At 36.7% G+C, this 25,362-nt stretch overlaps 1 protein-coding gene across 2 annotated transcripts in view; it reads left to right on the forward strand.

Annotated features, from left to right (window-relative positions):
- DOCK11 (dedicator of cytokinesis 11) overlaps positions 1–25,362 on the forward strand; it is a 187,886-nt gene that overhangs the window by 159,261 nt on the left and 3,263 nt on the right. For both annotated transcript variants that reach the window (XM_045817499.1, XM_045817501.1), the window contains 8 exons: positions 560–666; positions 12,612–12,734; positions 17,371–17,484; positions 18,224–18,370; positions 21,634–21,844; positions 22,216–22,406; positions 22,858–22,958; positions 24,466–24,604. In XM_045817499.1, coding sequence (XP_045673455.1) covers positions 560–666; positions 12,612–12,734; positions 17,371–17,484; positions 18,224–18,370; positions 21,634–21,844; positions 22,216–22,406; positions 22,858–22,958; positions 24,466–24,604 — 1,133 coding nt within the window. The remainder of the gene's footprint in view (positions 1–559; positions 667–12,611; positions 12,735–17,370; positions 17,485–18,223; positions 18,371–21,633; positions 21,845–22,215; positions 22,407–22,857; positions 22,959–24,465; positions 24,605–25,362) is intronic.

A 25,362-nucleotide genomic window follows, 5' to 3' on the forward strand; every position in this document is an offset into this window, starting at 1 on the left:
TGGGTCCTTTATACATGTTCCTTGACAAGCCTTCCCCTTATTTCCCCCATTACCCGCCTTCCCCCCACCCCTCTGGTTACTGTCAGTTTGTTCTTTATATCAGTGTCTCTGGTTATATTTTACTTGTTTGTTTGTTTTGTTGATTAGGATCCACTTATAGGTGAGAGCATATGGTATTTGTCTTTCACTACCTGGCTTATTTCACTTAGCATAATGCTCTCCACTTCCATCCATGCTGTTGCAAATGGTAGGAGCTCCTTTATTTCAGCTGCATAGTATTCCATTGCATAAATATACCATAGTTCTTGGATCCACTCATTTACTGATGGGCACTTAGATTGCTTCCAGCAATTGACTATTGTAAATTGTACTGCTATGAACATTGGGGTGTGTCAGTTCCTTTGAGTTGGTGTTTTGGGATTCTTAGGGTATAATCCCAGCAATGGAATTGCTGGATCAAAAGGCAGTTCCATTTTTAGTTAGTTTGTTTGTTTTTATGAAATTGCATACTACATAACACTTTATATAAATTTACTTCACTGGTTTTTTATTCACACAGAATTATTTCCAAGTGGATGTTCAGCCTTCAAGAAAATTACTCCTAATATAGATGAAGAAGGAGCAATGAAAGAAGATGCTGGAATGATGGATGTCCATTATAGTGAGGTAAGATTCCATGGCCTGCATTGCCAGTTATGTAAGTTTAACTTAATTTGGAGGGTGACTAATGGTTGATAAACTGTAAGCATTAAGACGGCCCAGAGCAAAGATGTTCCTGTTAGGAATGTGGAGCCCTGTCTCTGGAACTCTTCCTGGTCTCTGGTTTTAGAAATGCAGCATTTATCATCCGGAAATCACCATCACAGTAACCAGATCAGGGTTAACGTACTTCAGAGAAATCTCCATTGAGGTAACAGCTAAGCAGAGTATGCATACCAGTATTTTTGAAATGGAAAATTTCTACTCTAAACTTGATGTGGATAGCAAACAGCCTTGTTCATCCCACAGTCAACAAATATTTACTGAGCACTGACTTACAAACAAGGCTCTGGGCTTAATGATATAGGAGCTATCAAATAATTAGACATGGCTGATCTCGGACCTCTAACATCTACCTGACAAATAAGACACCATCACAACATGGAAATAAGCAAGACAGTGCCATTTGAATAATATAAACAGTATGTTCCATGCAAAGTCAGAAGTGAGAGAGATACCTTTGAGCTGAGATAGAACAGACGAGGTATTAGATTAGAGAGGGATTTGAAGAATGAGATCATCCTGAAGGCATTCAAACAGGAGAATAGCAGGGACAAAAGTTAAGAGGTAGGAAAATATAAGGCATATTTGGGGTACAAGTAAGTGGATTCTGTTTGACTAAACAAGAGTAGTAACTGAGGTCTGATTTTGAGAAACTGTGAATGTTTGGATGTTATCCATTAGAATTTTTAAAATATATTTTTTGATTATGCCATTAACAGTTGTCCCATTCCCCCCCCCCTTTATTCCCCTCTGCCCTGCACCTCTCCACACACACACAAGTTCATGTCAATGGGTCATACATATATAAGTTCCTTGACTTCTCAATTTCATATACTATTCTTACCCTACCCCTGTCTATTTTGTGCCTACCATTTATGCTTCTTATTCCCTGACCTTTGCCCCCATTCTTGCCCTTCCCCACTGATAACCCTCCATGTGATCTCTGTTTCTGTGAATCAGTTCCTGTTCTGGTTGTTTGCTTAGTTCATTTTTGTTTTTGTTTTTGTTTTATTAGGTTCAGTTGTTGATAGTTGTTATTTTACTGTTCATATTTTTTTAAAGATTTTATTTATTTTTAGAGAGAGAGGAAGGAAAGGAGAGAGGGAGAGAAACATCAATGTGTGGTTGCCTCTCACATGGCCCCCACTGGGGAAGTGACCCGCAACCCAGGCATGTGCCCTGACTGGGAATCAACTGGCGACCTTTGGTTTGCAGGCTGGCACTCAATCCACTGAGCCACACCAGCCAGAGCAGAAATACATTTTTTGAAAAGTTGTAATAAGAAACACAAGAAGCAGGGATAGGTGGGTCAGGGGGACATGGTGGGGTGAAAATTTGACAATTGTACTTGAACAATAAGGAAATAAAATAAATAAATAAATAAATAAATGGAAAAAAGAAACACAAGAAGCAGTCAGGTCAAAGTGATAGAGACACACTTTACAAATACTTCATGAATTTTTTTTTTTTAGAATACAAGCAAATCAGGGCAACTGTAATTGAACAATAATATAAATATAAATTTTTAATTAAAATCAAATAAAATTTAGATTTTTAAAAAAAGAATATAAGTGAATCTTAAGTTAGCTGTGGTTTATTTAGCTAAAATAACAGACCCTGAAAGTTTACCTACTATTTCTGTATGGGTCTCTCTCCTCATCAGTAAAATAAAAGATAGTAATACTATCCTGGTCACTTCACAATAAATGTAAGGCGTCTTTTTAAGTCATTAAGTGGTACAGAAATGTCAGGTTTTATCACTGACTTACTTCACATTTAGAGTTCCATTTACCCCCAGAACCTAGAAGAACAGATATTTAAAATATGTTGGCTAAATTAATCATAACAGAGAATCAAGATACTTGAATTTTAATTCCACTTCACTATTTAGTTGTGAAGCCTTGTTCACTTTTTGAGTCTTAGATGATTTTCCATTGAAGTCCAGTTTTTATGGCGGGCAGTGGAAAGATTCTGGGGAGATTGTGGGAGATAAATGGATCAGCACAACTGAAGTGTTATTCTTGCCATCCATAAAGCAGCTTCAACTTATTCATAGAAATATCCTTGAGCCTCACTCTTTTTTTTATACTGTCAAGGAAAGCAGTAATGTTTCCTGTTATCCAAGAACTATAATCAGTGTTCTGTGTAAACACATTTGTTACAACTGTTTTGTATTCTATGGTAATGATTTCTACATATTTTTTATACAGACAATCGTGTTCTGTGAAGTGCCATTTTATGTTTTAGTTTACATAAGTCTTCTTCCTTATGCCCTAGGCAATGGCAAAATAACTGACATTGATTTCCAAGATTTTTTTTATTGAAATGAAAAATACAAATGGTTGTCCATTTAGTGCCTGTATTTAAATAAATCAGTTAAACCAATAGTAATTAAATTTAATTTGTTTTTAAAACTGCATTTTTGACTTTCACTTGCCAGAGTTTTTACACAATCATATACTTTACAAAGTATTCCTCCCCAGAAATATTTCCTGTACCCACCTGACACCATACATAGTTATTACACTATTACTAACTATATTCCCTATGCTATACCTTACATTCCCATGACTGTTTGTGACTACCAATCTATACTTCTCAATTCCTTCAACTTTTTTACCCAGTCCCCTACCCATCCCCCTCCAGCAACCATCAGACTGTTCTCTGCATCTATGACTCTGTTTCTGTTTTGTTTGTCTATGTTGTTCTTTAGATTCCACAAATAAGTGAAATATGGTATTTGTCTTTCTGTGACTGACTTATTTCACTTAATGTAATAATACTCTCTAATTCCATCTGTGCTGTTGCAAATGGTAAGATTCATTCTTTTTATGGCTGAGTAATATTCCATTGTATATATGTAACAACCTTTTGATTCACTTCTGTGTTAATGGGCACTTGCTGCTTCCATAGTTTGGGTATTGTAAATAACACTACAGTGAATATAGAGGTGCATATATCTTTTCGAATTAGTGTTTGGGTTTCTTCAGATGTATACCCAGAATTGTTGGGTCATAAACTAGTTCCATTTTTAATTCTTTGAGTACCCTCCATACTGCTTTCCACAGTGGCTGCACCAGTCTACATTTCCACCAACAGTGCACGAGGGAGGGATCCTCTTTCTCCACATCCTCACCACCACTTGTTTGTGGATATGTTGATGATGGCCATTCTGACAAGTGTGAGGTGATACCTCATTGTGGTTTTAATTTGCATCCTTTGATGATTTAATGATGTTGAGCATCTTTTCATATCTATTGACCATCTTTCTGACTTTTTTGGAGAAATGTCTATTTAGGTCCTTTGTCCATTTTTTAATTGGATTGTTTGTTTTCCTAGTGTTGAGTTATATGAGTTCTTAAAATTTTGTATATTAACCCCTTATCAGGCATATCTTTGGCAAATATTTTCTGCCATTTAGTAGTTTGTCTTTTCATTTTGGTGATAGTTTCCTTTGCTGTGCAAAAGTTTTTAGTTTGATATAGTCTCACGTGTTTATTTTTTCTTTTTTTCCCTTGCCCAAGGAGATATATCAGAAAAAATATTACTAACAGAAGCGCCTGATATTTTACTTGCCTATGTTTCTTCAGGAATTTTATAGTTTTGAGTCTTACATTTAAATTTTTAATCCATTTTGGGTTTATTCTTCTGTGTGGTATATGTGGTCTGGTTTCATTTTTTTTTTTCATGTATTTGCCCAATTTTCACCACACCATTTATTGAATAAACTATCTTTAGCCCATTGTATGTTTTTTCTTCCTTTGTCAAATATTAATTGACTATAAAGCATGGGTTTATTTCTGGTTTCTCTGTTCTGTTCTATTGATCTATATGCCTGTTTTTATGCCAGTACCAGGCTGTTTTGATTACTATAGTCTCACAGTATAGTTTGATATCAGGTGGCATGATACCTACAACTTTGTTGTTCTTTCTCAAGATTGCTATGGCTATTCAGTGGTTGCATATAAATTTTTGAATTTTTTCTAGTTCTGTGAAATAGCTATTGGTATTTTGATAGCAATTGCATTGAACTATAGATTGCTTTGGGTGGTGTGGACAGTTTAATGATGTTAATTCTTCCTATCCATGAACACAGTATACGCTTCCATTTATTTTTTATCTTCTTCATTCTTTCTTTAGTATCCTATAATTTTCCAACTACAGCTCTTTTACATCCTTAGTTAAATTTATTCCTGTGTATTTTTTGGATGCAGTTGTAAATGGGATTGCTTTTTTAGTTTTCGTTTCTGATAGTTCATTATTGGACTATGAAAATGCAGCTGGTTTCTGAATATTTATTTTGTATCCTGCTACTTTACTGAGTTCATTTATCAGTTCTATATTAGTTTTTGGTGGAATCTTTAGGGTTCTCTCTATAGTATCATCTGACATGACAGTTTTAGTTCTTGCTTTCCAGTTTGGATGTCCCTTTGTTGAAGTTCTTACTGATTTCATCTATTCTTGCATTAAGTTCCTTGAGCATCCTTATAATCATTGTTTTGAACTCTGTATCTGATAGATTGCATGCCTCCATTTTACTTAATTCATTTTCTGGGGAATTCCTTCTGTTCTTTCATTTGGGAGCTGTTTCTTTGTCTCCTCATCTTGGTTACCTCTCTGTATTTGTTTCTGTATGTTTGGTAGGTCTGCTATGTCTCCCAGCCTGGGTAGGGTGGCCTTATATAGTAGGTGTCCTATGAGTATCAGTGGTACAATCTCCCTGATCACCTGAGCTGGATGCTCCAGGAATGTCCCTTGTATGGATTATGTTAACCCTCATGTTTTGGTTGAGTCAGGATTGCTGATGGCACACCTGTGGGTTGGGTTGACCCTCAGACTGGTTGGCTGTAAGAACTGACCCCAACTGCTATGTATGAGATGCTGTGAGGGGTTGTCTCCATAAGTTAGAATTTGCCCCACCAGAGTTTGGGTTATTGCCAAGACCTCCTTTTGGATGTGCTGCTTGTGGAACTAATTAGGTCGTGCTCTGTTGTGGTCTGAAGCCATCCACTAGGTGTATTGGTTCTTTGGTCTCTTGGGAGGTATTGTGGTGTAGGTCAATGTCAGATGCTGTCTGTGACCATCCATGGACTGCCTGTTGGGTGCTACAAAGTGATCCATGGTTGGTGGATACCTGTGCTGGGCCTTGGTTGTGTGGGAGGGGCCAAACTACACAAACTACACTGGTTGTCCCAAGTTCCAAGCCTGGAGCAGGACAGTAAAACACTTAGGGCACCCTGAGATCAACTGCTAGCTGCTGGTTAGGCTAGCCACTTGAAAGAGCCTTGCGGGGAGAGGTAGTATGTAAGGTAGGTGAAGCAAGTTCTCAGGAAGTCACCAGGTGAATGAATGATGTTCAGTAGGTTAATATCCTGGGTGGGGCAAAAGTAGGTTTGCAGTTGTTTGTATGGAAAATAGTGCAATAATTAATAAATAATAATGCCAGAATAAACTCTATGTTTCATATACTCAAAACAGTAAACCTACTTTTGCCCCACTCTGTAGATTCAAATTCTCAAGATACCTCAAGGGTAGCTGCCACTCCCCAAGGCCTGCAGACATTGGGCAGGATTTCAGGGGGTAGTCAGAGTGTAGCCAATAGAGTTCATCAGGCTAAAGCAAATCAAAATTTGTCGATGTGAATAGAGGGCTCAGCATGTAAACAGTGGTGCCTGTCAGCTACTTGGGAAGACAGCCCTTGCTCTAAAGCTATACAGCTCCGTCTCTCTGTGTATGTTCCTGGCAACTGCCCCTCCCCACAGCTTGCCCAAAATCCCTTGACAGTTTTTCAAGAAAGACTGCTGGCTGCTGCCCATAGAGCCCACAGTGGGATATTGTAGTTGGCAGGGCAAGACCTCAGGCAGTCATCAGGGTAGGGCTAGTACAGCTCCCTAAGCTAATGCTGTATGGGGGGAGTGCTTAACCCAGGAAAGATGGCCACCGTGGGTAGTTTGGGATAAGGGACACAACACAGGGACATTGGCACTGTCCCTTCAGCCCCTCTTCCTGAAACCACACAACTCAGTTTTTCCATGTGTGACTCCAGTCTTCTCCAAGTTGCTGTCACTCTACCAGAGCCCAGGTTGAGCGACTGCATGTGAAATTTTGTGCGGTTTCCCTTTAAGAGAGTACCTGGGTTTCTAGCAGACTCCTGTCTCATCCAGGTGGACAGAATTGGTGCTGATTTTCACAGCCAGATGTGTTATGTGGGCTCCTGTTCCCTACACAGATGTTCTGCGCTGGGGAGCCCAGTGTGGGATTGAGACCCCTTGCTCCTCAAGGGGGACCTCTGCAGCTGAGATATCCCTCCAGATTGTCAACTGGAGTAGGGTCAGCCCTTTTTGTGTCTCTTCCCTTCCTACCAATCTCAGTGTGACTTCTTCTGTATATCCTTACTTTGAAGACCTGTTTGGCTAGTCTTTGGGTGGTTATCCAGTTTAATTGATATGGTAATGGAAGGGGGGAGTGTAACTTCTACCTCCTCTACCATCTCGGATCCACTTCAAAGTGCACACATTTGAAGTAAACAGTTTAATGATTTTTGACAATTGTATACACCCATGTAGCTTACCACCAGAAACGAGAAATAGAACATGTCCATTTCCCTAGAAAGTAGCTTTGTGCCCATTTCCAGTCAGTCTCCCCATCCACGCCATGTGATTATCTATCACCATAGGTAAATTTTTCCTGTGTTTTGGTATCATAAAAATGAAATTGTTCAGTACATACCCTTTTGCACCTGGCTTCTTTTGCTTAACCTCACATTTTTTGAGATAAATCGATGTTGTTGAGTATATCTAAAGTTTTTTTCATCGCTAAATAATATTCCATTGTATCAATACATCATTTTTTAAATCCGTTTTCCTCTTAACAGATTTTGGATTGTTTAACAATAGATAAACATTCTCACCTATTACCTCTTGTGGACATATGCTTTTATTTTTCTTGGGTAAATACTTAGGAATGAAATTACTAGATCCTGGAGAAGTTATATATTTAATTTGATAAGAAATTACCACCCTAGCTGGTGTGGCTCAGTGGCTTGAGCGCCAGCCTGTGAACCAAAAGGTCATCTGCACATGCCAGTTGGGGATGCGGGAGAGGCAACCAATTGATGTATCTCTCATACATCAATGTTAAAAAAAGAAAAAGAAATTACCAAAGAGTTATTTAAAGTGTTTAGACCATTTTATGCTCCTATCAGCAATGAATGAGAGTTTCAGTTGCTGCACATCCTCACAAACATCTGATGTTGCCAGTCTTTTTAAATTTTTACCATCCTATAATATTAGGCGTGAGTTGTTATCTCAGATTTTTTATTTGTATTTCTTTCACTAATAATATTGGGTACTTTTTAAAAAATTATTCTTACAGAAAGGGGAAGGGTGGGAGAAAGAGAGAGAGAGAGAGACATCAGTCGATGTGCAAGAATATATCAGTTGGTTGTCTCTCACACACTCCTAACTGGAGACCTGACCCGCAACCCAGCCATGTGCCCTGACTGTAACTCAGACCTTACAACCTTCCATTTTGCAGGCTGGTGCTCAATCCACGGAGCCACACCAGCCAGGGCTTGATGTTAAGTACTTTTTTATGTGCCTATTTGCCTTTCATAAAAGTTTTTGTTTCTTTTTAAAATATGTATTTCTTATTGGTTGATTTTATTTTTATATTTTTAAAAATTTTATTTATTTCCAGAGAGAGGAGAAGGGAGAGAGAAAGAAAGGGAGAGAAACATCATTTGGTTGCCTCTCACATGCTCCCAACCAGGGACCTAGCCTACAACCCAGGCATGTGCCCTGACTGGGAGTTGAACCAGTGACCTTTTGGTTGACAGGCTGGCACTCAAACCACTCAGCCACACAAGCTAGGGCAATTGTGTGATTTTAGAGAGAGAGGGGAAAGGAAAGAGAAAGAGAAACATTGATTTGTTTTTCCACTTATTTATGCATTCATTGGTTGATTCTTCTACATACCCTGACTGGGGATCAAACCTGCAACCTTGGCATATTGGGTTGATGCTCTAACCAACTGACCTACCTGGCCAGGGCTAATATATATCTTATGTGAAACATTTTCTCAAGACTTTTGCCCATTTTAAACAGTTACATGGTTCATTTTCTTGTTAGTTTGTGGAAGTTCTCTCTGTTTTATGGATGTAAATCCTTGGTCAGACATATGTGTTGCAAATTTACTTACCAGTCTTTGCCTTGTTTACTCATTTTCTTAATTGGGTTTTTTTAATCAGAAAGTTTTGGTTTTGATGAAGTTCAGTTTACCACTTAATGGTTTGTTCTTTTTGTGTCTGGAACTTTTTTTGCTTTCCTCAAAATTATGAAGATGTTGCCCTGATAGGTATGGCTTGGTTGAACATCATTCTGCAAAGCGAAAAAGCTTGCCGGTTTGATTCCTGGTTAGGGCACATGCCTGGATTGAGGGTTCCGTCATCCCCAGTAGGGTGTGTGTGATGTATCTCTCATGTCAGTGTTTCTCTCCCTCTCTTTCCTTTCCTTCCCTCCCCTCTCTTTAAAAGTAAATAAATAAATAAAATCTTTTTTAAAAAGATTGTGAAGATGTCTTATATTTTCTTAATAAACCCAGTATCTGAGTTTTATGTCTATAATCAATCTCATTAATTTATGAACATGAAATGAGATAGAACCCAAGTTTATTTTTAAGTCATAAAACCAGGTAGCCCTCCAACTTAATTTTTTCAAAGTCATTTTGGCTATTGTACATCCTTTGAATTTCTATATAAAATTTAGATTCGTCTTTTCTATTTCCTCAAAATAGCCTGCTGGAAGTTTTTTAGGGATTTTGTTCAATTTATATACCACTTGATGGAAAGGATGAGCTTAACAATGTTGAGTCTTTCAGTCAATGCACATTTATTTAGGTAGCCTTTAATTTCTTTCAACAATATTTTTTTTATTTTCAGGATAGATGCCTTTTGTTGAATGTATTCTTATATAATTGATGTCTTGGTGCTACTGTAAATAGTATTGCTTGATTTAAAAACAGAGATTTTATTTATTTATTTTTAGAGAAGGAGGAATAGAGGGAGAAGAAAAGGGAAAGAAGCATCGATCAGCCACCTCTTGCATGCCCCTAACTGGGGACCTGGCCCGCAACCCCAGGCATGTGCTCTGACTGGGAATCTAACCAGGGACCCTTTGGTTTGCAGACAAGTGCTCAATCCATGGAGTCACACCAGCCAGGGCTGCTTGATATTTGTTGTTGATAGTATATACCAATCTAGTATACAAAAATATAACTAATATTGGTTGTTGATCTTATAATCTACAATTTTGCTAAATCCACTTATTTTAGTGTACAGTCACATCTGCACAGAAAGACAATTATACATTTGCCAATATGTGTGCCTTTTCTGCCTTACTTGTCTTATTGCACTGTCTAGGACTTTCAGCCTAATGTTGCACAGAGCTGGTAAGGGCAGACATTCTTGACCTTTTCCCAAATTTGGAAGAGTGTTCAGCCTGTAAGTTTTTAGTAGACGCTTTTTATCAGACTGAGGAAGGTTTCTTCTATTCCTAGTTTCCTGAGAATTTTTTTCGAATATCCTGAAGGGGTGTTGAGTTTTTTCCAGTGTTCTTTCTGCATCTATAGCTGGAAATACCAGTTTTCTTTTCTATTCTGTTTATGTGGTACATTGCATTGAATTTTTTCCTAACTGTAAACTAACTTTACATTCCTGATACAAACTTCACTAGTTTGTAACAGAGTTTTAATTCCTTGAAATTTCTTCCTTCCCACTGTGGCTGGAAATTTTAATTTACCTATTAAATGTTAACATAAGATCATTTGTTCAAGTACCAACATTTAACTAACATCTATGCAGAGCCACTATCTGTATGACTTAAGAAATCAGTATAAATAAGATGTTGTCCCTACTTTTGAAGGGTCACAAACTATTTGGAATGTTGAGAAATATTCATTAATGAATTATCAGAGTAGGAAAAAAGATGTCTAGTGTCTTGTTGGTCTGTGTTGATGAGGAGAAGGATCCTGGAAGAGTTGAACCTAAGCTTTAAAGGAACCTAACCAAGTGAAAGAGAGTAAAGGACAAGAGGGTACAGCATGAACAAAGGCACAAAGTTAGGACAGCACTGTGGTGCTTCAGGGGAACTATTAGTAGTTTTGCTGTTGTTGGAGCATAATGTACAAGGCTGGGTGCGATGAGATTATAGAAATATTAGCCAAATCATTACATGCCTTGCATGCCAAATGAAAGAGCTTGTCTTTTATTCTGTGAATGAGGGGCAGCCATCATGAAATTTTAAGAAGGGGAGAGGGACATGGTTTGGTTTCCATTTTAATCAGAACTATGGCAGATTTGTGGATAGATTGGAAAGCACCAAGGGTGGAGGCAGGAAGACCAATTAGAAAAAAGTGAGGTCTTGAACCTTAGCAATCAGAGCAGAGATGGAGGAGAAGGGCCAGTTTGAAAAATTTTAGGAAAACTGGTAAATCATTTGGTGATGAACTGATTAGAAGATGAATTTTAAAAAGAGTATATTAGTTTTCTAGACCTGCTATATCAAAGTACACAAACTGAGTGGCTTCAAACAACATAAATGTATTGTCTTTCAGTTGTAGAGTCTAGAAGCCCCAAATCAAGGTGTCATCAGGACCAATGCCCCTTTGAGATTCTGAATAGAATCCTTTCTTGCCTCTTCCCAGCTTCTGATGGTGGCTGTTGATTTTTTTGTGTTCCTTGCCTTGTATCTGCATTACTCCAATCTTTGCCTCTAGTCACAAGGTCTTCTCCATATATGACTCTCTTCTAAGGATACCAGTCATATTGCATTAAGAACCCACCCTACTCCAATATGACTTCACCTTGACTAATTACATCTGCAGTGACCCTATTTCCAAATTATGTCACATTCCAAGGTACTGTGGGTTAGGACTTCAATTTTTTGAAGGACAACTCAACCCTAAAGGAGGGTAAAGTCAAAACTGCTTTTAGTTTTCTAGCTAAGAGTTTTTACAGTGTTGCCACTGTCTAGACAAGAAACACAAGTGAACGACCTAGTTTAGAAAGAAGATGAGTTCAAAATTGTTTAAAGGACATACAGGAAAAGCCATTTTAGTAATCAGTTGTATAGGTTTGAAGTACATCTCTTTATGATAGAAATAAACTGTGAAGATGCATGGACAGCATCAGTGATTGGCATCAATTATTTTTGAGAACATGGGATGATGGTTCACAAAAGGTTGTTTTATAGCAGCTGTTACTTTTCTGGCAAGGTGGGAGATAGCTCTATCTTGAGCTATTATCCCATCATTCTCACTAATTTTAGAACCAGCAGTCAGGAAGGAAGCATTCTTTACCAAACTCACATCATTTTAGTAAATACCTAATCACTAATGCAACAGCTTAAGAGTTGTCAAATTTTTTCAAGACTATTATATTTTGTATATAATTTCTATGTGAAGGAAAAATAATGGACATTTGTAGGCTTAGTGAAATTTGCCCTGTTAGACACTAAGATGTCCGCAGTTTGGAACAATTTATTCTCTTTATAAGATAATCTTTCTCAATGTATTACCATTTGTAAGTACTGTATAGTTAACATCATTCTATGAATAAGCAAAATGAATGGGTGTAGTTTACTGTTGTCAACATTAATTTCATATTTTTAAGAACAGTTTCAGTTTCAAATATTTCAAGCATTTGATTTCAAAACTGTGGTTACTGAAATATAATCCTGTGCATTTCATTGAAATTAGTACATTCTTTATTACCTTGAAATGGTTCAAAATTTATTTGCTCAGAACTCTAAAACTATTTTTTAATTCCTGATTGCATCTTACTTTTAATGCAGGAAGTTTTGCTGGAGTTACTAGAACAGTGTGTGGATGGCTTATGGAAAGCAGAACGTTATGAAGTAATTTCTGAGATTTCCAAGTTAATCATTCCAATTTATGAGAAACGTCGTGAGTTTGAGGTAGGTAATTTAAACATTTGTATCATTGCCTATCACTCTACTATGTGACTGACTTCTAAAGAATAGAAGGTTAATTTTACTATGACATTTACAGTTTATACTAGAATATAAATAATGTATCACTTTAACATGTTTGTACAGTTGGAAATTATACAATCCTTAAAAATGCTTTTCAAGCCTTAGAATCCTACCTTATATTTATATAAATGCTCCAATTGAAATTAAGGGTAAGATAACCAAAATAGAAATAGAAATTTAGATTATACCAGTGGTTCTCTCCGGCCACCTCCCTATTTCCCCTCAGGGCATAAAAAAATCAGTGTTGTCTTCATTAAACCTTAGCTTTAAAAAGTTATTGAAGTTTCATGTTGTTCCAGAAGAGACATAGACTTGATCCTATTTTTTTGCAATTTCATGGGGAAGACTAAAAGGTGCTCACAGATGACAGTGGTAATAAGGCAGTAGTAGTAGTTATGTTGTGAGGAGTTTTTCCTGTGTAGTTTGTCAAATAGAGTTATTGATAGAGTAGTCAATGAAGCCCTGGCTGGCACAGCTCAGTGGACTGAGCGTGGGCTGTGAACCAAAGCACCACAGGTTCAATTCCCAGTCAGGGCACATGCCTGGGTTGCAGGCCACGTCCCCAGTGGGGGCCACGTGAGAGGCTACCACACATTGATGTTTCTCTCTCTCTTTCTCCCTCCCTTCACCTCTCTAAAAATAAATAAATAAAATCTTAAAAAAGAGAGTAGTTAATGAAGAATAGCAGTATAATGAACAGCTGTTGCCAGCAACAGTAAACAAGATTTTTAAAAATATTTGAGTCTCTGAGTCCACATCATAATTTCTACCCCTACTGTGCCAGGAAGGGTTGTTCGTGTAGGATTCAAGCCATTTCCTTTTATTTCCTTTTTTAAAAAGGCAAAGCAGTTTATACTTAAATATACCTAGTTGGTGTGTGGGTGTGTGTGTGGGTGTGGGTATGTGTGTCTGTCTGTCTGTCTGTCTGTGTCTGTATTGCTATGTATAGCAGGTAGTCTTTCTGTGTTGAAGAAGTTTCCAAGAGTAAGAACACAGGTACTTAATATCATTATGTGCATAGTGTTGTAATTTCCGTTCCAAAGTGGATCTGATCAAACTCACATTTTATTCCCTGTTTCTGGGTCTTTCTGTCTTTTCTATCCTTTTGGTGTATATGGGGCATGCCTGAACAATCATAGTAGAGTTCAAGTGATTATGTTAATAAGCAAGAGTTAAATAAATAAATAAATAAATAAATAAATAAATAAATAAATAAATAAATCTAGGTCATATAAGTAGCAAAGAATAGCCTATGAGACAAAAATTGGCATTACCCCTGCTATGAAAACATTACATCCTCAGAACCTTTGTTAAAGGTTTCAAAATACAGGCTTTCTTGCTGTTAAGTTAAAGATCAAGCTTTTCGAGCTCAGGGAGCATTTTTCTATTCAATCAACTAATGGCAAAGAAAGGAAAATATATCTTCCCTACACATTAAAGGAAATTAGATTTTTAAAATAGGGAACTAGCCCTGTTTCCTTGTGGGGATGTAAGGGCCTGTAGAGATCCCCAAGTATTCTGCATGTGATGGAGTAATTGTTTCTAGGATGCTGATATATAATTTTTCAGTGTACCACTATGGGATAGGCTGAAAAGTATCAAAGATAGCAGCCAGAGAGGTAAGGAAATTTTTCCACAAATTGAACTTAACTGAAGGAAATAATATGGAGAGAATTTTAGAGAAAGAGCTGCTTCTGTACTCTCCTTTTTTAAAAATGTTCAGGTGAAATTCACATAACATGTAATTAGCCATTTCAGAGTGCACAATTCAGTGGCATTTAGTATATTCTTGATATTGTGTACTCAAAAACCTCTCTCTGGTTTTGAAATGTTCTCATCATTCTGGACAAACACCCCATACTCATTAAATAACCACTGTCCACCCTACCTACCATCCCCTGTTAATCACTAATCTGCTCTCTATCTCTATGGATTCACCTCTTCTGGATATGCCATAAAAAAGAATTAATACAAGAATTAATACCTTTTGTGTCTGGTATTATTTCACTTAGTATAATGTTTGTGGCATATATCAGAACTTCCCTTTTTTTATGGCTGAATGATATTCCACAGTTTGTTTATCCATATATCCACTGAAAGATATTTAGGTCTTTTCTACCTTTTGGCAATTACCAGTGCTGTTGTAAGCATTCATGTATAAGTTCCTGTATGGACATATTTTTTCATTTATTTTGGGTATGTGTCTAGGAGTAGAATTGCTGGGCCACATAATTCTTTCCTTAACATTTTTAGTAATCACCAAACTGTTTTCCCTTTAACTTCCCACCAGCAATGTACATATGCCACATCCAGACCAACACTTGTTTTTTGGTTTATCTTCTTTGGAGAAATGTATGTTCAAGTCCTTTGCCCATATTTTTTCTTTTATATATAATTTTTAATTTATTGAGATATAATTGACATACCAGTTTCACGGATACAATATAATGATTCGATATTTGTTTTGCAAAATAACCACCACAATAAGGCCAGTTAACATCCATCACCATGTATAGTTACAATTTTTTTTCTTCTGTTGTGAAGTTTCACAATCCACTCCCCTGACTACTTTTAAATATGCAATACATTATTATTATTCACTGTAGTCACCATGTCACCATGCTGTACATTACATCTCTGTCACTAACTAATGTTGTAACTATAAATCTGTGTCTTTTGATACCCTTCACCCACCACCTACTCACTGCTTCAGGCAACCACCAATCTCTTTTTTATATCCATGAGCTCAGGTTTTTCGTTTTTTAGATTTCACATATAAGTGAAGTCATATGGTATTTACCTTTCTCTCTCTTATTTCACTTAGCATGCCTTTAAGGTCCATTCTTATTGTTGCATATGGCAAGATTTTGTTCTGTTTTTAATGGATATTTTAGAGGAGGGGAGGGACATAGGACAGAGCGAGCAGACAGAGTGATTTGTTGTTCCACATATTATACATTGTGCATTCATTGGTTGATTCTTGTATGAGTCTTGACTGGGGATCAAACCTGCAACCTTGGAGTATCAGAATGATACTCCAACCAGCTGAGCTACCCAGCCAGGGCTGAGATTTCGTTCTTTTTTATGGCTAAATAATATTCCATTGTGGATACCCACACATATACCACATCTTCTTTATCCATTCATCCATCAGTTGACATTTCGATTGTTTTCATGTCTTGGCTATTATACATAATGCTGCAGTACATAGGGGTGCATATTTCTTTTCATATTCTTCAGATAAATACCCAGATACATCTGATAAGGGGTTAATATCCAAAATTGTAAGAATGCATACAACTGAATACCAGGAAAACAAACAATCCAATTTTAAAAAGTGGGCAGAGGAACTGAATAGACATTTCTCCAAAAAGGACATACAGATGGACAACAGATTTGAAAAGATGCTCAATGTCATTAAGCATCAGAGAAATGCAAATTAAAACCATCATGATATATTACCCCACACCTGTCAGAATGGCTATCATCAATAAATCAACAAACAACAAGTGTCAGTGAGGATGTGGAGAAAGGGAACTCTTGTGCTCTGTCAGTGGGAATGGAGATTGGTGCAGCCACTGTGGAAAGCAGTATGGAGATAAAAAAAAAATTAAAAATGGATCTGCCTTATGACTCAGTGATTCACTTCTGAGGATTTATCTGAAGAATCCTGAAACAGTGATTCAAAAGAATATATGCACCCCTATGTTCGTTGCAGCCATTATTTATAATAACTAAGATTTGGAAGCAGCCCAAGCATCCATCAGTAGATGGGTGGGTAAAAAAACTGTGGTACATTTACACAGTGGAATACTGCTCGACCATAGAAAAGAAAGAAATCTTACCTTTGTGACAATATGGATGGACCTGGAGAGCATTATGCTAAGTGAAATAAGCCAGTCAGAGAAAGACAAATACCGTATGATTTCACTCATATGTTGAATCTAATGAACAAACTGAACTAACAAGCAAAATAGAGAGACTCATAGATAGAGAGCAGGCTGACAGCTGTCAGTGCGGGGGGGGGGGCGTAGGAATTGAGCAAAAAAGTAAAGAGAGAAAGAACTCATGGACACAGACAACACTTTTGTGATTGCCAGGTCATGGGGTGGAGGGAGGGGGTGTGGAGGGTATAGGGGAGTAAATGGTGATGGAAAAAGACTTGAGGCTCTGAACACACAATACAGCATACAGATGATGTGTTACACAATTGTGCACCTGAAACCTGTATAATTTTGTTAACTAGTGTCACCCCAAGATATTCAGTAAAAAATATTGCAGAAAAGAAAAGAGTACATATTATCATTTAAATATTAATGAAATAAAACATGATGCTTAAAAATACAGTGGTGTTTGACTGGTTTTAGTTCTACCCTTAGACCTAAAGTTGTTTAAGAATTTTGTCTAATTGTGACAATATGGAAGGGGATTATGAATGACCCTATTAAAACCATTTGGAAAAGGAAATATTGTTGTCTTTTTTTCCTGGGCATTTATCTTAAACATATTTAGTAATTAACCAATAGGCAAAACTGACTTGTATTTTCTCATTTTTCAGAAACTTACTCAAGTTTATAGAACTCTTCATGGAGCTTACACAAAAATTCTGGAGGTTATGCAGACCAAAAAAAGACTTTTAGGCACTTTCTTCAGAGTTGCTTTTTATGGCCAAGTATGTATACTTTCTAGTTCATCAACTTTTTAAAAAATATTTACCTTTGAATTATCAGATGAGTATAGCAGCAGTTGATATAGAATTCTGGCTAGATAGAGTGCATATCAAAATAGCAGGAAAGCCTGTTCTGTAAGTATATATTTCACTTTGGCTTTCATAGCTAAACTCATTAGGTCAGAGTACAACATATAACATCTGAATTTTTCCTCTCACTTTCATTTTCTGTTAAGCTTTTGAAAGTATATATTTAATATCTAGTAATTCAAGCCTTCTTTTTTAAACTTTATTATTTAAAAAATTTTAATATATTTTATTGATTATACTCTTATAGTTGTCCCAATTTTCCCCATTTGTCACCCTCCACCCAGCACCCCCCACTCACTCTGGCCTTCCTCCCTCCTTTGTTCATGTCCATGGGCATGCATATGAATTCTTTGTCAACTCCATTTCCTATGCTTTCTCCCCTCCCTATTCTGTTAATCCCTTCACTCCCCCCCATTTTCCCAGAACCCCCTCCCATTGGCCACCCTTCCAATGTTCTCTGTGTCTGTGATTCTGTTTCTGTTCTGCTTGTTTGCATTGTTTTTTAGATTCAATTGTTGATAGTTAGGCATTCATTGCCATTTTAATGTTCATAGTTTTGATCTTCTTTTTCCTAAATAAGTCCCTTTAACATTTCTTTAATGCTGTTTGTTCATAATATTTATAAATTATTGTATGTTTAACTTTACAATAGTCTTTTTTTGAAGAAGAGGATGGAAAGGAGTACATCTACAAAGAGCCAAAGCTCACTGGCCTGTCAGAGATTTCCCTGAGACTTGTTAAACTTTATGGTGAAAAATTTGGTACAGAGAATGTGAAAATAATTCAGGATTCAGACAAGGTAACTTTACCCTGCATTGTAAAATCATTATTTGTTAGTTCCAAGCATGGCTTATTGCTCCCAAAGTTTTCCTTTTATTAGCTGGTGGAGGAGGAGCATAGAAATAGAGCCTCTCAAGATAGTGAAAGAAAGGACAGGGGCTTTGGAGTCACAGAGGACAGGATTCAAATCTCCATTCTCTGTCACTTGCTAGCTGTGTGACCATGAGAAACGTACTTAACCTCATTTTTCTCCTTAGTAAAATGCAGATAATAACAGTGCCTTCCTCATGGAGTTGTTTTATGGATTAAATGAGTTAATATATGGAAAGTGATTAGAGTTTCTGGTACATAAGGTACATTCATTAATAATAATAGAAGCCAGCATGCTTAAGAAATACTAGGTGTTATTGTGATTGCTGTTGTTCATTCATCATGGTTCTCGATGTTATACTTTATGATTAAAATCATCTTGGCACACATTTTATTCTAAGATATCCTTAGTTCAGTTACATTTGTAATGAAGTGGGTTTGAGAGAGATACCTTGGGTCTTGCTGTAAAGGTTAGCCATTCCACCAGGCCCTACCGAGGCAGGGTGAGAAAAGTTCTATCAAGAGAAGCCCTTTCCTAGGTAATGCATAGTTCCCTATAGACAGAATTTCAGGAAAGCACAGTAGGAATGCCTGAGCGTCCTTAGACACCATGGGAGTCCCCTGGAGGAGAGCTGATTTTTAAGGTAGAAAGGACCTATATGGTCAGGATCTGTAGGCCACAACAGTATTTACTGAGTAACTCTGATGTGCATGGTGCTTTGCAAGTCACTTAACAGCTAGTAGGCAGCACTGCCAGAGTGAAAAACCCGTGGCAGCGGTGAAGGCTTTTCACTGTGTACCATGCAAATGATCTCTTCCCTTTGTACACTTACCTGCATCTCTTGGAGATGGTTTTATTTTGAAAGTTAGACATATAAAATAGATTTACTGGTAGGTCCAAAATTCATTAATATTTGTCAAAACCTCCCTGCTTCTTTCCTTATCAGTTTTAACTATTTTGTATTTTATTGGATTAAGACAACAGATTTTATTTCCTTGTAGCCAGATGGTCTTGATAGTCTTAGGCTTGCTGCCACACCACTATTACCATAAATGGAAAGTTAATGGAAAGTCAGGCTTGTTGAACAACATACAGTTTTCTATTATATTCTGCCTCTGAAAAACTGACCGACATGTGCTAGTAACAAACCCACCATCAGGCGCCTGGACTTGCGACATTATTTGTATGCACAATATTTTTGTCATTCCCCATAGGCAACAGACGTAATAAGCAATTGCTACTTTTAACATCCTTATTTCTTAATGTGTGAAAGCAGAAATTAAAAATGGTCTTTTACCTTGCCAAAGAACAAAATCTGCTTAAGAGCACAGACAATGTAAAGAGCAGCTTGGTAATATATTCCAGTATTTTAAACTATGTGTCACTGTACCCAGCAGTTTCACATTTAAGATTTTATCTTGTAGATGTACACATGCAAAGATGTATGTTTCAAGGTGTTCATTGCTGCCAAGTTTATATAGCAAAAACCTGGAAGCAATCTAAATGTCCATTTGGCTAAAGAAATTGCGGTATTACCCATAGAAAGGATATAGTAATCTAGGTGTTAAGAGTTTCATATCAGCCCTGGCTGATGATATGGCTCAGTGGATTGAGTGCCGGCCTGCGAACCAAAGGGTTGCTGGTTCAATTCCCAGTCAGGGTACATGCCTGGGTTGTGGGCCAGGACCCTGGTAGGGGGCTCATGAGAGGCAACCATACATTGATGTTTCCCTCTCTGTCTCCCCACTTCCTCTCTCTAAAAATAAAATAAAATCTTTTTAAAGAAGAGTTTCATATCAACACTTAAGAAACTACCAAGATATATTACTTAGGGGGAAAAAAAGATGAGGGTGCAAGGCTGTATGAATAGTATGATCACATTTGTGTAAAAACATTCACATACGATGTCTGTCCAGAAAAAGTCCAGCCATTGGTAATATAGTGAGAATGGTTTGCGCAAGGTTTGTGTGACATCAGTGTAACCTGGCACCAAGGAAAGTGGACTGAAATGCACACATGGGAACAATGACAGCTTCGCTGTACTAGTCATAAAAATCCATACAGTCACAAGAAGTTATGTTGATGACTATAATACAGAAGTATAACTATAATATGTTTTTTTATTGTGGTAAAATGAATATAGCAAAATTTACTATATTAACCATTTTTTAAGTGTACAGTTCAGTGATACTGACTTCATTAACATTGTGGTGCAGCAATTGCCACTGTCCTTCTTCAGAACTCTTTTTATCTTGTAAAATTGAAGCCTTTAACCCATTAAACAGTAATTCAATTCTCCTGTACCCTCAGCCCGGAGCAACCACCATTCTACTTTTTGTCTCTGTGATTTTGACTTCTCTAAACACCTCATATAAGTGGAATCATCTCTTTGTGACTGGCTTATTTCACTTATCATATCTTCAAGGTTTATTCATGTTGTAGCATATTGTGGAATATCTTTCCTTTTTAAAGCTGAATGATCCATTGCATGTACATACATATTCAGGAACATGTGCGAGGTTGCCTGACATGGGACTGAGGTGTAGTGTATGAGTAGCTACCACTGTGCCAAGAACTGAAACTGACCAAAGTCAAAACCAACTGCAATGTTCTGTTCAAGTCTTCCCCCAGAAGTTGCAAGCCTTCAACCTACTCTGTGGTTACAGAATAGTTACATCAGACAGCTTCTGCTAGTGTACCTGTTGCCTAGGTAGAAAGATAGATTTCTGGGGCTCTGTCAAGTTCTCAGAATCCTCTGTCTAATAGATATTTATTGAGGTGGAATTCAAATATACAATTAACCATTTTCATATATTTTTAAGGATTCAGATTATAAAACAGTGATCTCAGTTTTATAAATAAATGTGCATAGAAACAAGATTGGAAGGAAATACATGAAAATATGAATAATGGTCACACCTGAGTGGTAGGATTACAGTGTTCATCTTCCTACAGTTTTGTAATCTCCAAGTAGGTTTCTGTATCTTCTTTATAATTAGAAGGAAGTGATCCCTAAAAAAGAACAAAGACCTCCTCCTCCACATGTCTATTCAGTTGAGAGCACGGTCATAGTTTAGTTGATCTCAAGAGTTAGTAGCTTACCTGAATTCCCTTTCCTTTTCATTGGATAAAAAACAAAACTTTCTTATTTATAGGTCATTGCTTAAAAAACAAAACTTTCTTATCTATAGGTAAATGCCAAAGAGCTTGATCCAAAATATGCTCATATCCAAGTCACTTATGTGAAGCCCTACTTTGATGAGAAAGAGCTCACAGAAAGAAAGACCGAGTTTGAAAGAAACCATAATATCAACAAATTTGTTTTTGAGGCTCCTTATACATTATCTGGCAAAAAGCAAGGCTGCATAGAAGAACAGTGCAAACGTCGTACAATCTTGACCAGTAAGTAGGACTTTGCATATAACTACTTGATTGACTTGATCCTTTGTGATAAGCACAAGTAGCAGCTGGCCAACCAGGAAATATAACTGAAATTTTAATCACTCATTGTGCTGCTATTCAGTCACTAGCTTTCACAAACATGGGTATGTTATAAATTATAATTTTCATATATGTACTTTGTGATTGCTCCAAAACATCTCATAAAGAGAATTTCTCCCTCAATCCTGAAGTAATAAGGTGCTATATGGTACCCTAAGGTATTATCTAGAGAAGGCATGGGGAAAAGTAAGCACAGTAGATTTTTAAAAGTTATTTGGGTGTTTGAACAAATGATTTTTTAAGATAGTAAATTAATCTTAACATTTTAATAGCTTCAAACTCGTTTCCGTATGTGAAGAAGAGGATCCCTATAAACTATGAACAGCAAATTAATTTAAAGCCAATTGATGTTGCTACTGATGAAATAAAAGACAAAACTGCAGAGCTGCAAAAACTTTGCTCTTCTGCTGATGTGGACATGATTCAGCTTCAACTGAAATTGCAGGGCTGTGTTTCAGTGCAGGTATGTTGGTTACCAAACATGTATTAAATGTTTTTTGGTGATCCTCTTGCTTTCCTAAGGGCACAGAACAAGCATTAATTATTTTTGTGTGTTTTAGTGTTATTGACTGCAGACACCTACCCATTATTTTTTATTAGCTTAATACAGAAATTATGTTCAATTTCTAGAAATGTTGTGATATGTCGGAGGACTTTAACATAAACCCCCTGACTGTTGCCAAGCTCTATGTTTACACATTAGAAATCATTAACCAATTTATTAGAATATACTTTTTTCAGGTCATTTGCTTTAGGTAATCATTTTTCAAATAAACTTACAGTAAGAATAGTAAATATGTTTCTCAAATGCAGATTTTTAATGTACAGTATTTGGCTTTTTTTTTTAAAGAAATGCAAAATTTATCTTTTGGTTACATTCTGATAACTCCCATTTTTCTTCTTTTGTAATTTAGGTAAATGCTGGTCCATTAGCTTATGCAAGGGCTTTCTTAAACGACAGTCAAGCTAGCAAGTATCCACCTAAGAAAGTCAATGAATTGAAAGACATGTTTAGGTAAGTGCTTTGTAGTTTTCAGATCAGACCTCTATTCTATCACTCTGTTTCTTCTTAAAAGAAACCAGAACATTCACCAAATCCTATCTGTACAAGAAAGGACATACTCTTTTCTCTTTTACAATATTTAAGAGACTTCCTAATGGTACTTCAGTGAGTAAATGTGGTATCCATCTTTCTTGCTGTGGGACATTAACAATTTCCTAGTGAACCAAGAGATTAAACATAACAACTCACTTTTGCATTTTGGGTGTTGTGACACAAACACGAGCCTAAATTCATTATGCAGTTTCCTCCTTTGCCCCACTGGCCTCATGTCACAGCATTTCTGAACTTTTAGGGCAGTAATCAAAGTGAAACTGGAAGGGTTGAGCAGGCTTGCCTCCTGTTCTGTATCCTTAGTTCCGCTTGTATTCTGCCAGTCGAGGGCATGTAATAGCTTGCCTTGAGCGAGCACCCCTGCAAGCTAAGGAATGTCTGAATTGTCTTGCATTAGAACAAAATCTGTTTAATATGTGAAAAGAGTTTACATTCAAAATAAAAGAAACAATTGAGTAAAATAAAGAGAAAAATGATAATTTATCCATTCATTTGCTTTCAACTCATTTCATTTACTTTTCCTGTCTGCGTTATCAGCTGCTCCAGGTCACAGAGTAAACAGTAGTCATTCATTCACCCATATTTATTAGTGCCTGGCATATATAAGATTCTACTGGTTGTTGTGATGGAGATACAAAATAAATGGGCAGTGAGGTACTTTGTCTCCTCAGACATACACTCTAATTATGGATAGTAAACATAACACACTTAATAATGGAAAAGTACTTTTTGATAAGTCATTAACTCTGTTCCTACTCTTACCAGCCCAAGGCAGATACTTCGTACCTACATTACCCATCACTGTACTGGGCACATAGTAAGCCCCAAATAAATTATTTTTGAATGAATGGCTCATTATCTACAGATAATTTTTTTTTTCTGAAAATCAGCCATTATTCTATTTGAACCCAATGAGAAGGGAAAAAACCAGAACATTTTTTCCCTTGAGATTTTGTTTATAAGAATAACTGGTCAGAGGTGTCTCTTCCATAGAAAACTGATACCTCCTCTGCCCTCAAGAGAATTTTTAAATGTGTAAAAGTGGAATTTCAATTCCTGTGCACCCCATGCATTTCCCTGCTCTACCATGCATATCCTCTAAAGGGACTCCTTTCCATAACTGGGGAACAGAATGTAAAAAATTTAAAAATCCATCTAAGTGGCCACAGATGCCAGAAACAACCAGATAATCAGGTTTTAAAGGACATAAGAAACTGGAGAGAAAAGAACACAAAGGAAAGGACATTTCAGACAGGATGGGGCATTAGGAGGGGTGCAGTGAGAAAATACCGGATTCTAATTTTCTTCTAGGTAAGCAAGCCACTGTTAAAGTGAACATCAAAATGAGTGTCTGTAAGACTTTCTGGGAGTAAATAAAAAAATCTTTATCTTTGATCTTCATCCACAGGAAATTCATACAAGCATGCAGCATTGCACTCGAACTAAATGAGCGGCTAATTAAAGAGGATCAGATTGAGTACCATGAAGGGCTAAAGTCAAATTTTAGAGAAATGGTGAAAGAATTGTCTGACATTATCCATGAGCAGGCAAGTATTAAAGTGGTTGAAAATGAGAACATGATCTTGGGTCCTTAAAGTGTTACTTAACAAAATCAATTTGAAGTATATTATGTTGAAATTACTCAGTCTATATTTTAAATTTTGCTCATATTATCATTAATCATTTAAATGACAATTCAAATCAAATTCGAAGCAATTATCAGAAGCAATTACTAAAGTAATTATCAGATATAAACCAAATTGCTCTTTGCACTAAAATACCATTAGAAGTGACTAGCCGAGCAAATCTGAATTGGTCTACTGTGAACATGGATAAGAGTCTCAAGAAGACTCCTAAAGAAATGAAATTATTGTCTCAATAGCCAAATCCCTATTAGGGCTATATGAAAGTAGATAGTATCATTTAGGTGAGATTCTGAGTGATTTCCAAAATTTGAATATTGTCTTAACACCCATATAGTCTGCAAAACACCCTATTTTCTTAAAACTTCTTAGCATTTCAATCTGTGACTGAGTGTGAATGACAATTACAGCTAGCTTAGTAAAACCCAATCTGAAAAATACAGAAGTGAAGACCTGTTCCTCACTCAGAGCCAAAGTATGTCATCATTAGGTAGTTACAACTTTTATATACCTAGTTACCTTAAAACTGGGGTGCTCTTGGATTTCTCTGGTAAGACCTCATTGCTATATTGGGATCCTGAAATTTGTATTTACAACCAGTCTATACACGGATTCTCGCTTAAGTATTTTAACATCTTAAACATTTGTAAAAGTTGCAGCAT

This window comes from Phyllostomus hastatus, unplaced genomic scaffold (assembly GCF_019186645.2).
Source record: "Phyllostomus hastatus isolate PE091 unplaced genomic scaffold, TTU_PhHast_1.1 phas_scaffold_28, whole genome shotgun sequence".
In the NCBI taxonomy this organism is placed as follows: Eukaryota; Metazoa; Chordata; class Mammalia; order Chiroptera; family Phyllostomidae; genus Phyllostomus; species Phyllostomus hastatus.